Source organism: Cydia fagiglandana, chromosome 23 (assembly GCF_963556715.1).
Source record: "Cydia fagiglandana chromosome 23, ilCydFagi1.1, whole genome shotgun sequence".
Classification (NCBI taxonomy): Eukaryota; Metazoa; Arthropoda; class Insecta; order Lepidoptera; family Tortricidae; genus Cydia; species Cydia fagiglandana.
The window spans coordinates 6,300,059-6,312,244 of NC_085954.1; the positions used below are offsets into that span (position 1 = coordinate 6,300,059).

Here is a 12,186-nt window from a genome sequence, read left to right on the forward strand (position 1 = left end):
CATTTTTTCAAAGTTTTACTGACATTGAAGGCATTGGTCAAACTCATGGATTCACTAAAGGGGCCCACTGATTAACAGTCCGCCGGACGGTGTCGGCCTGTCAGTTGTTCGGAACTGTCAAAATTTTGTTCTAACTGACAGGCCCCTTTAAAATCTGTGGACTTCATAACAGTGTCATTCTTTTTTTTGCGAAGAGCAGAAATAAAAACATAAAAACAAAATTAATAAATATTGTTTCATCAACTTAACTGCTCAAAGGTCGTCATATTCTTTACCGTAACCTATTTGTATCATATTTAATTTCATATAAAATCCGCGTCGACGGAGTTTCTATCTAATTGACCTACAAGCCACTTCGGGTTCTCAATCTATTGAACAATTAAGGTCGGAGCCAAGGACAAAAGTTTTTTTTGTTAACTGGTTTTTAGTATCTTTTAACACATTCAACACCAAGAACCCGACTGTCGGGTACACTGTTCGTAGCGACTACGCGCTACATACGGCGAAACCGTGGCTACGCGCTACGAGCGTAGGTAACCCGTAGCACTTAGTGGTAATGAATGTGTTAATAAAGGTTCAATTCGTCCCACGGGTAAAGGTACCTTATGACGGTTGGCGCTTACGCTATTATTAACGCCGCTCCAATATTATTGCGGCGCTACGCGACGTAAGCGCCAGCCACCGTAAGGTACCTTTTGCCGTGGAACGTCACAATTTGGCTCTATTACCCATATAATTATTAAATTATTTTTTGTTGTAATTTTGTCCCGTTTTCTTCAAAGGATAAAATACTTGACAAAAATCGAACTTCGTTTCGAAACAAATCATTTGGAATTTATAAGACTGGCAAAACATCCAATTTCTTGTGTGAAATATTTTGAAACTTTCCTTTTTTTCTTTTTTTTCTTTGCAATAATTTCAAACATGTTAAAACAGGCACAAAGGCGGTAAACCTATCTTTCAATACAGTCCTTAGCTTTTCACAGTCATTGGATATCGATACTTAGCACGTCTCTGGTATAGCATGGTCGCGTTTTTATCGCCTGACGAGTCTTGCGTCGAATGAAACGATAGTGGGGCGACCATCCTATCCCTAAAGCATTCTCAATAAGAGTTTCTACATGTGATAGTGTCTTTATTATATAATAAATTGCTGTACATTTTAGGAACCAAATAATTATGCTTTTTAACACATCGCGTATAAATAAATACAGCCTAACCTATATTTGATATATTGCAACAGAAATGTCGCTTTTATGCGGTTACATTATAAAATCAAGCTTTATGTCACCGTTATAAGATTCAATTTCGTTTAAATTATAAATTACGCATTATACAATGAACTGAATACATCTTGTTAGTATCTCTTATAAAATTTCATTGTATTATTTATTTAAGGATGAAAATAAATGAAAGTTTAATGACATTTAATAATTGAATGGAATAAATACATTTCATAAACATATTTAAAAAAAAACTGTTGATATTCCAATATGTCATAAGATCTCATAATTTAGTAATAACGTTTACTTAAATAATTACAAAATGCCTTAAAACACGTTTAAATAAAGGTATACATTTTTTGAGATTCCAATTTAGACCATAAGGCGTTTTCAGGGTTATACCTACATACATGTATATATATAAATGTAATCATCACTTGTTCAATATATACCGCGTTATAAATAAAAATTGGAACCTAACTAAAAATCCATTGAGACTCGAGCATCGAGCAGTAGATGGGTCAGACCTACCTCGAACTCTTTCTCTCTTACTCCAATTAAGGCGTAATTAGAGTGACAGAGATAGTTGCTCGAAATTGACGAACGCCGATTTACGCGGTTATAGCCCATAGCCTCAAATGTGATCGCAGTCCGCGCAAACGAGAACATGCCTTACATGACTTATTATAAACTATGATAATTGAACGAGAAATAATCAAACCCACCAAAAACTGTCAATAAAATTTCAAACTTCTGTCGAATTTAATTAATATAAACGACTAATTCTGGAGGATAAATCGCTAACCTACGTCCAATTAGAAAAATAAATCACTGTTATTATCATTTGTGACGTCCCACGAGTAAAGGTACATACCTTATTGCGGTTGGCGCTTACGCTATTATTAACGTCGCTCCAATATTACTGTGGCGCTATGCGACGTAAGCGCCAACCGCCATTAAGGTACCTTCTGCCGTGGAACGTCACATTTTGTTCTAAATAAAATTAAATATTAAAACTTAAACATTGAGTATCAACATAGTTCAGGTTACATACGTATATGATCACTTCACACCACTCTTGTAGGCCAAGCACAAGATTTGCGCGACAGTATCTCGCCGCGAGATAGACTACCCGTCTTTCACTAACTGTATTAATTAAAGAGGGACGGGTATAGTATGAATAATCTCAGGTGATTTTTTCGGTCTCGGACCCTAATCTGTTAAACAAAAGATATTGTTTCCTTTATGCAGTGGTTACAATGCTTACTGCTAATAGCCCCGACGTAAGTAACGGGAACAAACCCATTTAAAAAGCAAATTTACCATCCTAATTATATGGTTCAAATTCTTGAATCAGCCCATTCGGAGATAACACGTTTTTGTTATCTCAAAAAACAAGACCGCCCTAATTGTACTCTGAACAAGCTGTCATATGAATTTGAACCTTAATACTATCACGATAGTTGCTTTTTAAACGACATGGTTGCTTTGGCACGAGCTGTAGACCGCTCTTAAAAGAAACAAAGGCTTTTGTTTAACGGATTAGCACCCGAACTCGAAAAAATCATCTGAGATAATTCATACTATAAATGTATTAATTTAAGAGGGACGGGTAGTCTATCTCGCGGCGAGATACTATCGCGCTCATCACGTGCTAGCCCGGCAGTGTGTACAGTCGCCATCAGATATATAACAGCTGCCGAGGTGCTCACAAATATCTGACCATGCACTCTAACGCCTTGACAATAGAGGCGTGTAAAGATGTTTCTGAGCACCTTGGCCGTTCCGATACATCTGATGGCGACTGTACTTGTGTAGGCTCGTTTCGTCGCGTCGCTAGCAGAAGCACGCGTAGAACCGGGACACGTCGAGCGACCAATACGCGTTCAGTTCGTTTCTAGAAAATGAGAACACTGTTGGAGTGTTATGGATCGAATCAGATAGGGTCATTGCGCTAGTTTCCGTCCAGCTTCAGTTTTCGTCCACTTGACGAAATTTGAATATAAACTTATAGTTCGTTTTTTTAGCATTAGAAAGAACTTGCAAGAAGGTAAGCGATCTTGACATGTATTTTAATTGAAAAACGCTTTTTGAAAATCAAAATCTATTACTTATGAAAGCAGAAGAATATAAATGATCGTATTAGATTTATAATTGTTACATAAGTATTTGCCGTAATTTATTTTTAAAATGTGTTTTTCTATTAATAGACACATCAAGATTGTTTACCTTATTTCTAATGCTAAAAAAAACGAACTATACCTTGCCGCACTTTGGACTTAATGTCTAACGGTGGTATTTCACCTGTCCAATTTCATTGTCCAATGTCATTGCGTCTCACTCTCTCATTAAGCAAAATGTGAGACACCATACACATTGGACAAAGATACTGGGCAGATAGAAATCTGTCTGTCTACATATTTATTTATCGTATGGCATACTTAACATGTCACTGCAGTAGAAAATTAAATTTCAAACTAGAATTCTTAAAATAATCCACGGCTTTCCATAATACAAAAAAAAAAACATAATTTTCCAATACATAAAAATTATATTTCGCAAGTAGCAAATGAAGTATGCAATATATAATTTGCAACTCCGTTAAGTGGATGAAAACTAGTACAATGACCGTATATCAAATCATGTAGTATAGTCCGTTTTTTTTAGCATTAGAAAGAACTTCGCAGAAGTAAGCTTGTGGTTCCAAATCCGGCACTTTTAGCGGTAATAATTTGAAGTAAATTATATGTATTGACCATGCTACATTACATAATTCAATAATTATTAACAATTAAAGAGCCTGATAAAAACTGCACGCTTACTTCTGTGGAGTTCTTTCTAATGCTAAAAAAACGAACTATAGTCTACTGTGCAGATTATAAGTGGCAGATATACCGGGTGTGGCCTGTAACATGAGCAAAAAATTTAACTGTAGGCTGTACTCCTCATACTGACCAACAATTGATCAGCGACTTTTAAAAATAACTTGTGGTTTGATTTTTAATACACTTTAAAGTTTATTCTAAGACGCAATGTATTGCGAATTTTGTTATGTTTAAGGCGTGACAAGCAACGTTAATCACAAAGATATGGCGTGGCGATGGCATCCATTGAAGAGTTTATTTTGTATGAAAAATAGGGAGTCTAAATACTTCATAATTTTTAAAAGTTGTTGAACAAAAGTGTCACCGTTTGAGGAGTACAATCTATGTTTTAATTATTTGCTCGTGTTACAGGCCACGCCCGGTATAATATGTACGACTTACGATCAGGGGTCGGCGGGGTGCGGCGGCGAGGCCCCGCAGCTGCTGTCCTCCGAGTGCAGCGCGTCGCCCATGTCCGTGCCCACCTATACACACCAACATTCATATTCATATATACATATATTATAACATTCATATCACTCGTCGCGACTTTAAAAGCCTGTGCACACCGGCTCGCGTGTGCGTGACGTGCACGTGCGTGTGCGCTAAAATGTTGGAGCCGCACACGCACACGTCACGCAAGCGGTGTGCCATCTCTCATAAGGATCTGTATACTATAACCCCGCACGCGCACGTACACGTCACGCACACGCAGCCGGTGTGCACAGGCCTTAATGGGTGAATTAAGACTACGTATACCAAACCGTAATCGTATACTTTTCACAATGGGCTCCGACTCAATTATAATGTCTTCTTACGCTTTAGTTAACTGTAATGCATTCGACGAATTACGTGTCAAATAACAAAAGACATCAACGCGCTACTATTTAATGAGTAAGAAGTGCGTTGATGTCTTTTTGTACAGTCATCAGCAATAGTATCTTACACAACTAGGGCCGCAAAAATATGGGACACGTTCTTATTTGGAGCGCAATAAGAGCGCATCATATATTTTTGCGGCCCTAGTTGTGTAAGATACTATTGCTGATGACTGTTACTACATTTTTATCTATTGAGATACTTAGCTAATTTTGTTTTATTATTTAGGTTATATGGTAGAACGGTAGGACACAAGAAATTTCTGTTACAGTTCTGTCGGCCCGATTCGACATTTCTTCAACCAAAAAAACGTCACTTTTGACACTGACAGATCGATATCGTACCGCTGTGACTTCTTATAAGCATTGTTCGAAACAGGTCGAAAAGTATTATTATATGTAGTTGACTCGTTAAAAAAGTCAGTAAGTATTGTACATATATAATAGTGATATAATCAAGCTTTTCAATTTCGTTCCTTACTTAGGTCACTCAGCAAGCTTCGTTGCCTAAACACGGTGCCAAGGTGACAAGCTCGGCTGAAAAGCTTTCTATTATATCATGATTGTATGAAATATTGATTATGTACTGTATATTGAGTTAAAATACCAGTGATTGACTTACCTTAAGTACATCGTGCAGAGAGCTCATACTGCCGAGGCTGAGCGGCGTTATAGAGCGCTCCAGTAGTAGTGATCCGCTGCCCTGCGAGCCCCCGCCTATTGATCTGCATTACAAAACGTTAGCATATAAACATTAACATCTATGTAAACATATGACATACATACATGCATGGTATGTAAACGTTTGAGTTTTAAGGGAAGCTATACTTTAGGTATTGTGGTATCAATCATATTTTAATGTAAAGTTATGTTTAACAAAATAAATATCTTACTAATAGGTAAAATTGTTATAATATCTATGGTTTCCTCGGCAGTTCCGCTTTACCAAATTGTGATTTGTGCGGGAAAATGTATTAGAAGAGTTCCGTACCCCAACCTCATTAACCCTGATCTGAAAATAATGTTACCAACTGAAATGTATTCTTTTACAATCCCGAAGAATCCAAACCTTCTTCCTCGATTGAAAAATTTCGGAATTTAAATTTAAAAACTATATTCATCCCTTTCTTTTGGGTGCTAGTACCAGCGTAAGACAAAGACCGTATGATTCTCTCAGTGTTTGTTTGAAGTGAGACAAACTATACCTCTCCATGGGGCGGTGCGAGAGAGGCGGCGACGGGGGCGCGTCCGCCGGCGGGCCCGCGCGACCCGCGCCGCGCCACGACCCTGACGAACCAAACAGACGAGATCAAGTATCATTCACTACTAATCCACAAGTCGGTTCATGGGCGTACGCAGCATTTTTTAAGGGGTGGGGCAGAATTAGGGGAGGCTGGGTACGTTGTACAGTCGCCATCAGATATATCGGAGTGGCCGAGGTGCTCAAAAATATCTCAACACGCACTCTAGCGCCTTGACAATAGAGGCGTGTTCAGATATTTGTGAGCGCCTTGACCGCACCGATATATCTGATGGCGAGTGTAACAGGGTACGGTTGAAACAGAAATTCTTAGCTTATGGTCAGAGACCAGGGTGGGGCAACTGCCCCACCTTGTCCCTCCGTGGGTACGCCTATGAGTCGGTTATTAAACTGTAAGCAAATTTGTAACATTACGATATATAATATAATAATAATAATTCAGCCTATATACGGCCCACTGCTGGGCACAGGCCTCCTCTCATGCGCGAGAGAGCTTGGGCTATAGTCCCCACGCTAGCCCAATGCGGATTAGGGACTTCACATACACCTTTGAATTTCTTCGCAGATGTATGCAGGTTTCCTCACGATGTTTTCCTTCACCGAAAAGCTAGTGGTAAATATCAAATGATATTTCGTACATAAGTTCCGAGAAACTAATTGGTACGAGCCAGGATTTGAACCCGCGACCTCCGGATTGAAAGTCGGGCGTCATATCCACTCGGCCACCACGGCTTAGTTACGATACAAGTGCGAAAAGTAGGAAATTCGCAACGAGTGGCGATAAATTGAAACACGACCGAAGGGAGTGTTTTAAATCGACACGAGTTGCAAATTACCTTTTCGCACGTGTATTGTATCACGTTTTACAGTACATGGCCCGTTAAATTCTTAACATAAGCACGTATTTGTCCTTAATCCCGCCCTAGGACGGTAAAGTAGCAAAATATGTAGTGTAAATGCAAGTTTATACCAATATCTAGTAACAATACCAAGGCTTACCGTTGTAAGAGCCCGTGCCGTGCGATATCGTGAGCGGTGACGTCCGTTTACTGCTCTCTCGACTGCTGTACATCTGTATAACATGACATTTTTCACATCACCAATTCGAAAAAGGGCTTTTTCTTCCCTGCTAGGATGGATCAAAGTAGCACTTTTCTTCCCTGCTAGGAGGGATCAAAGTAACACTTTTCTGTTCTAGCACACTATTTTTACATCTTTTTGCACATTATTTTTTTAGCTTAAATAATCTGTTTAAGCATCATAATTCCCTCGTAGTTTAGTTTTTTTCCTCATAATTGATGTGAAAAGCAATATGTGTCACACGGTATCAAAATTATTTCGTCTTGGGCGTTAACACTTGACTCCCTCATTACGCTCAGGATTCTACTTTAGAATCCATCGCTTCATTCAGGATTCAATGTACGCCCTTGACGGAAATAAATCATTTTGATACCTTGTAACACAAACTATTATTGAAAACCTCGGAGTAATTAACAATGGAGCCGCCATTAACAGGCGTTCCCCTCTGTCGAAAATAGGCGGCCAATGGTCAACCACATGTCAACCATGTGTATGGACTGACGTTTATCTGACATGACGTACCTATACATTTGATGTGCCCCTCCCCCGCAAAAAACGGCAGACTATTTTGTACCGAAAATTTTAGACATGGCGTCTCCGTTGTTAATTACTCCGAGTTGAAAACCGTTTTTATCTTGCTTGAAGTTTGTAGAAGTCTAAAACAAAACACAATCAATGTTTAAAAACAGCTACACTCCTAACTGTACATCAGGCATTATTACAAAAGGCATGAGGTCCGTCGATGTCCAGTTAACAGTGTGGGCGATGGTACAGTCATCAGCAATAGTATCTTACACAACTAGGGCCGCAAAAATATGTGACCAGTGTTGCCAACTTGGCATAAATGTTGCCAGATCTGGCATATTTTTACTCGCTTTGGCACCAAAATTGTCCATTTAGCACCTGGCATATTTTTTAGCATAATTTAGTCTAAGCCAAGTTTGCACCAACTTGGCCGCAACAATATGCGCCATCGCCTTATGTGGTTCATATTTTCATATGAATTTTGACTTTTGTGGACGGAAGGACGTCGACGGAATATATAAAGTTGGTCAAGCAGATCTTACCAGTAGAATAAAAGCTTGTAAAAAGGCATTAAATTTGAAAAATGTATGTGTTTTAAGTGTCTAATATCAAGTGATATTTTAGAATTTTTTTTTAGCATATTTCAAAAAACTTTGGCATAATTTTCGCATAATCTAGACATTAGTCTAGCATTTTTTCAAAATCAGAGTTGGCAACACTGATGTGACACGTTCTTATTTGGAGCGCAATAAGAGCGCGTCATATATTTTTGCGGCCCTAGTTGTGTAAGATCTATTGCTGATGACTGTACCTGCTGGTGGTCGTCGGCGGTCTCCACGGTGGTGGGCAAGTCCAGCAGGCGTTGCGAGCGGATACCGTCGCCGGGGCCCATATGCGACAGGTGCGCAAAGTTGGTCGGCGCTGATATCAGGCGCGAACGTCGCTCCGATCTGATAAAAAGCAAAATTAGGTTGCTTAGATTTGGCTAAAGGCTGATCTTATCATCCTTATAACTAGTTCGACGATAAGTGGAAAAGAAAGAAAAAAGTACACAGTAAGAGCCACCCACACTAGCGTCTCGAGTGTGGGCGTCTAGTCAACACTATGGTTGCTGCTCGACGCAATGTAGACGCAACTGCGCAGCGACGCCATTATCCATAGCCCTGACTATACTGCAAAACGTAACTCAAGACGAAAAAAAGTAAGACAATGTTGCCACTGCAATAATTTGTTTGTAAAATAGTAAATTCCTTTTGATAAATAATCACGCTAAGATAATTTATTCATTAGTAATTTTACTCCTACTATTTAAAAAAGTACTTTTATTTACTTAATTGTACATAAATACAAGACGCGCTAGTAAAAAAGTGGCAACATTTCTTACTTTTTTTGGTCTTGAATTACGTTTTGCAGTTTAGACGCCGACGCTCAAAAGACGCTAGGATGGGGTGGCTCTAAGTAACACTTCAAAAACAAACTAAATATGCTTTATATTTACTTACAATCTGTTATGCGCTTCTATAGCTTGGTGTGACTGCTCCCGCACAGAGAATCTCCGTTTGGTCGAGCCCCATAGCGCCGCGTGGTCCACATTCAGGGGACCCTCTGAAATATAAACAACCGGTCAAGTGCGAGTCAGACTCGCTATCCAAGGGTTCCGCACATTACACAATTTTTAACCATGTATTTTTTTATGTGGAACGTGAATGAAATGTCTTTTAAAAACTCATAGGGGTCGGGGGTCGAATCAAAAACTAAGTTATAAAGTCCGACTCACGCTTGACTGCACATTTCTAATACGTGTTCCTGTCATCTATAGGTAAAGAACTATTTAGTAAGAAATTTTAGACCAAGTAGTTTCGGTAGTAGTAGTAAGTAGTAATTGCTTTTCGTACAGTTACATACTGTATATCTCTACTGTAGGAACAAATGACTTACGCGTCATAAGCGGGCGCAGGTAGATGATGAATGGGGCGGCGTCGCTGGCGAAGGGGAACCCGTTGCTGGCCCCGCCCGACACGCAGCAGAGCCAGCCTTGCTCGTCTAACGGACGCGCGTTCGCTGTACACACAACATTACTGTTGAGCTCGGGAAATAGTTTGCTGGCCGAGTGTGACGTAAACGGGTGAAAAAGCGAGGACGTTTAGAAATTCGAGGCTGATAAATCTTACTTTTATCGGGGTATATAAGAATTACCCTGCCATTACGATTCCAAAACGATGTAGTGAAATCATGTGAAATATAAAACAAAATTAAATACTGCCTTACTAGTATGCTGTAAAGTCATGAAGGAAAAATATAAAATAGATAATAAGCAAAATCCGCAAGAAGAGAAACAAAAACTAGCCTGTTTAAAAGGCATCTAACTATTTTAGAACGCGATATTTATCTCACAACAATAGCATAGTTAACGTGCCTAAATCATTAACAACAGACATATTTACATAATGTCAGGGGCCTGACTAGTGTGTGTATTGTATATGTACATATAGGACGTTATCTATGAAAAGGAACCTTGTTGTCGATGGCCGTTTCGCCATTATTAACGATGCTCCCATATTAATAGAATGCCGCACGACGCCTTGCGGCGTAAGCGCCATCGACAATAAGGTCCCTATTCATAGATAATGAGTCATAATATATCAACAAGAATATGTATGAAAAACACAAAAAAATTATTGACTTACGTATATTGATAGTCTGAACCCACTCGCCACTCTCGATATCGTATATATCGATATGCGTCGTCGTGAATATCAGTAGATGCGTTTCGTTGATCGCTGTAAATAATCATATTGGTTATATAATTATTCATTTAAACACATAGTCTAATAAAACATGGTCTTCTCTTCCCAGAGTGACACAAGCCTACGTCACAAAACATTGCCACTTTATATAGCGCTATCGCATATTATCATATAGCGCTGTCGCATGATGACGTAGGCTTGTGTCAGTCACGTGACCACGAAAGATGGGAAGAGAGTACTAGGCGGAGTATATTATTATACCATGCCTTAGGCAAAAATAATCGTTAATCCTACGCTAAATTATATAAGACTTTATATCTACCGACATAGGGGCAGTGATTACCTTTTGTATAACTAGGTCAATCAAATTACATTTTTTCAAGCCAGCTGGAAATCGTCTTAATACCTTATCATTTGGTCCGCAATTAGTGTAATCCGAGTTTGCCCCATTCCAGAAGTTATGGATTTTTTTTGCTCGTAGTTCAAAAAAGGTACGTCCGAGGGAAAATTTGCTCTAATCATGATAAAAATTGACATCTGAAGATTCGAAAAGTACCTTAATATTAATTCTTAGTCAAACATTGTGGAAATGACTGCCTTTTTTTTGGTATAAACCTGTTAAAATCAGTTTTTTTTACCAGTGTCTGATTTACAGCCACCTAGCTGGTAGTGACATTGATTTTGACGGTGGGTTCCTTCTACATCGAGTGGGTTTGTCAGTCCAAGGTAAAATATATCTCCCAAGGTTCCCAAAATTTATCCACACCTCCTGGGATGGAGCAAACTCAGATTATACGCATTTTTAATAATCTCAAATATTGACGACCGGTCTGGCCTAGTGGGTAGTGACCCTGCCTATGAAGCCCATGGTCCCGGGTTCGAATCCTGGTAAGGGCATTTATTTGTATTATGATACAGATATTTGTTCCTGAGTCATGGTTGTTTTCTATGTATTTAAGTATTTATATATATTATATATATCGTTGTCTGAGTACCCACAACACAAGCCTTCTTGAGCTTACCGTGGGGCTTAGTCAATTTGTGTAAAAATTTCCTATAATTAAAAAAAAATACCATGGTGGCTGGGCTGCTGTGTGTACATGAGCTCCGTATCTCTGGCGCGATGTCCACAACGGTCAACATACAACGCCAACGAGTTGAACACTAGTAATGTGTCGGCGCTGTTCGGGACGCAGGCGGCTCCGAGCGGCCGCGCGCCAGAGTGAGACAGGAACAGGTTCACTTGGTTCTCGGGGTGGACTAGAGCTGTGGACAAACGGAAATGTGTTACAAAGAACTTAGCGTTTTTTTTAATGGTTATGGTAGGGCCGTGCGGGTTATAATAAGGGACACCCTAGTGTGCACTCACAGACGGCGGGCTGGTCTAGGTCGGGGCGGCGCGGGTCGGGCAGCTGGTGCGCCGCGAAGCCGCCGCGGTACCCGAGCAGCAGGCGCCCGCGCACCAGCTGCACCGAGTGCACGGCGCCCGGCGCGCGCAGCTCCGCGATGCGGCAGCGGCGCAGCGCCGTGCGGGTTATCTCGTACACGTTCACTATGTACGCGTTCTGTAACAATACAAATATATATGACCGGATAAACTTGTGCACT

At 39.9% G+C, this 12,186-nt stretch overlaps 1 protein-coding gene across 1 annotated transcript in view; it reads right to left on the minus strand.

Moving 5' to 3' along the window:
* Positions 1 to 3,019: 3,019 nt before the first annotated feature.
* The window catches only part of LOC134675918 (serine/threonine-protein kinase Genghis Khan), an 82,149-nt gene continuing 72,982 nt past the window's right edge, over positions 3,020 to 12,186 (minus strand). Inside the window, exons 38-48 of the mRNA XM_063534262.1 lie at positions 11,948 to 12,143; positions 11,653 to 11,844; positions 10,519 to 10,611; positions 9,770 to 9,892; positions 9,334 to 9,436; positions 8,643 to 8,781; positions 7,226 to 7,298; positions 6,171 to 6,252; positions 5,588 to 5,690; positions 4,490 to 4,572; positions 3,020 to 3,120 (exon numbers count right to left, since the gene is read on the minus strand). Of these exons, the coding sequence (XP_063390332.1) occupies positions 4,492 to 4,572; positions 5,588 to 5,690; positions 6,171 to 6,252; positions 7,226 to 7,298; positions 8,643 to 8,781; positions 9,334 to 9,436; positions 9,770 to 9,892; positions 10,519 to 10,611; positions 11,653 to 11,844; positions 11,948 to 12,143 (1,185 nt within the window). The 3' untranslated portion in view covers positions 3,020 to 3,120; positions 4,490 to 4,491. The remainder of the gene's footprint in view (positions 3,121 to 4,489; positions 4,573 to 5,587; positions 5,691 to 6,170; positions 6,253 to 7,225; positions 7,299 to 8,642; positions 8,782 to 9,333; positions 9,437 to 9,769; positions 9,893 to 10,518; positions 10,612 to 11,652; positions 11,845 to 11,947; positions 12,144 to 12,186) is intronic.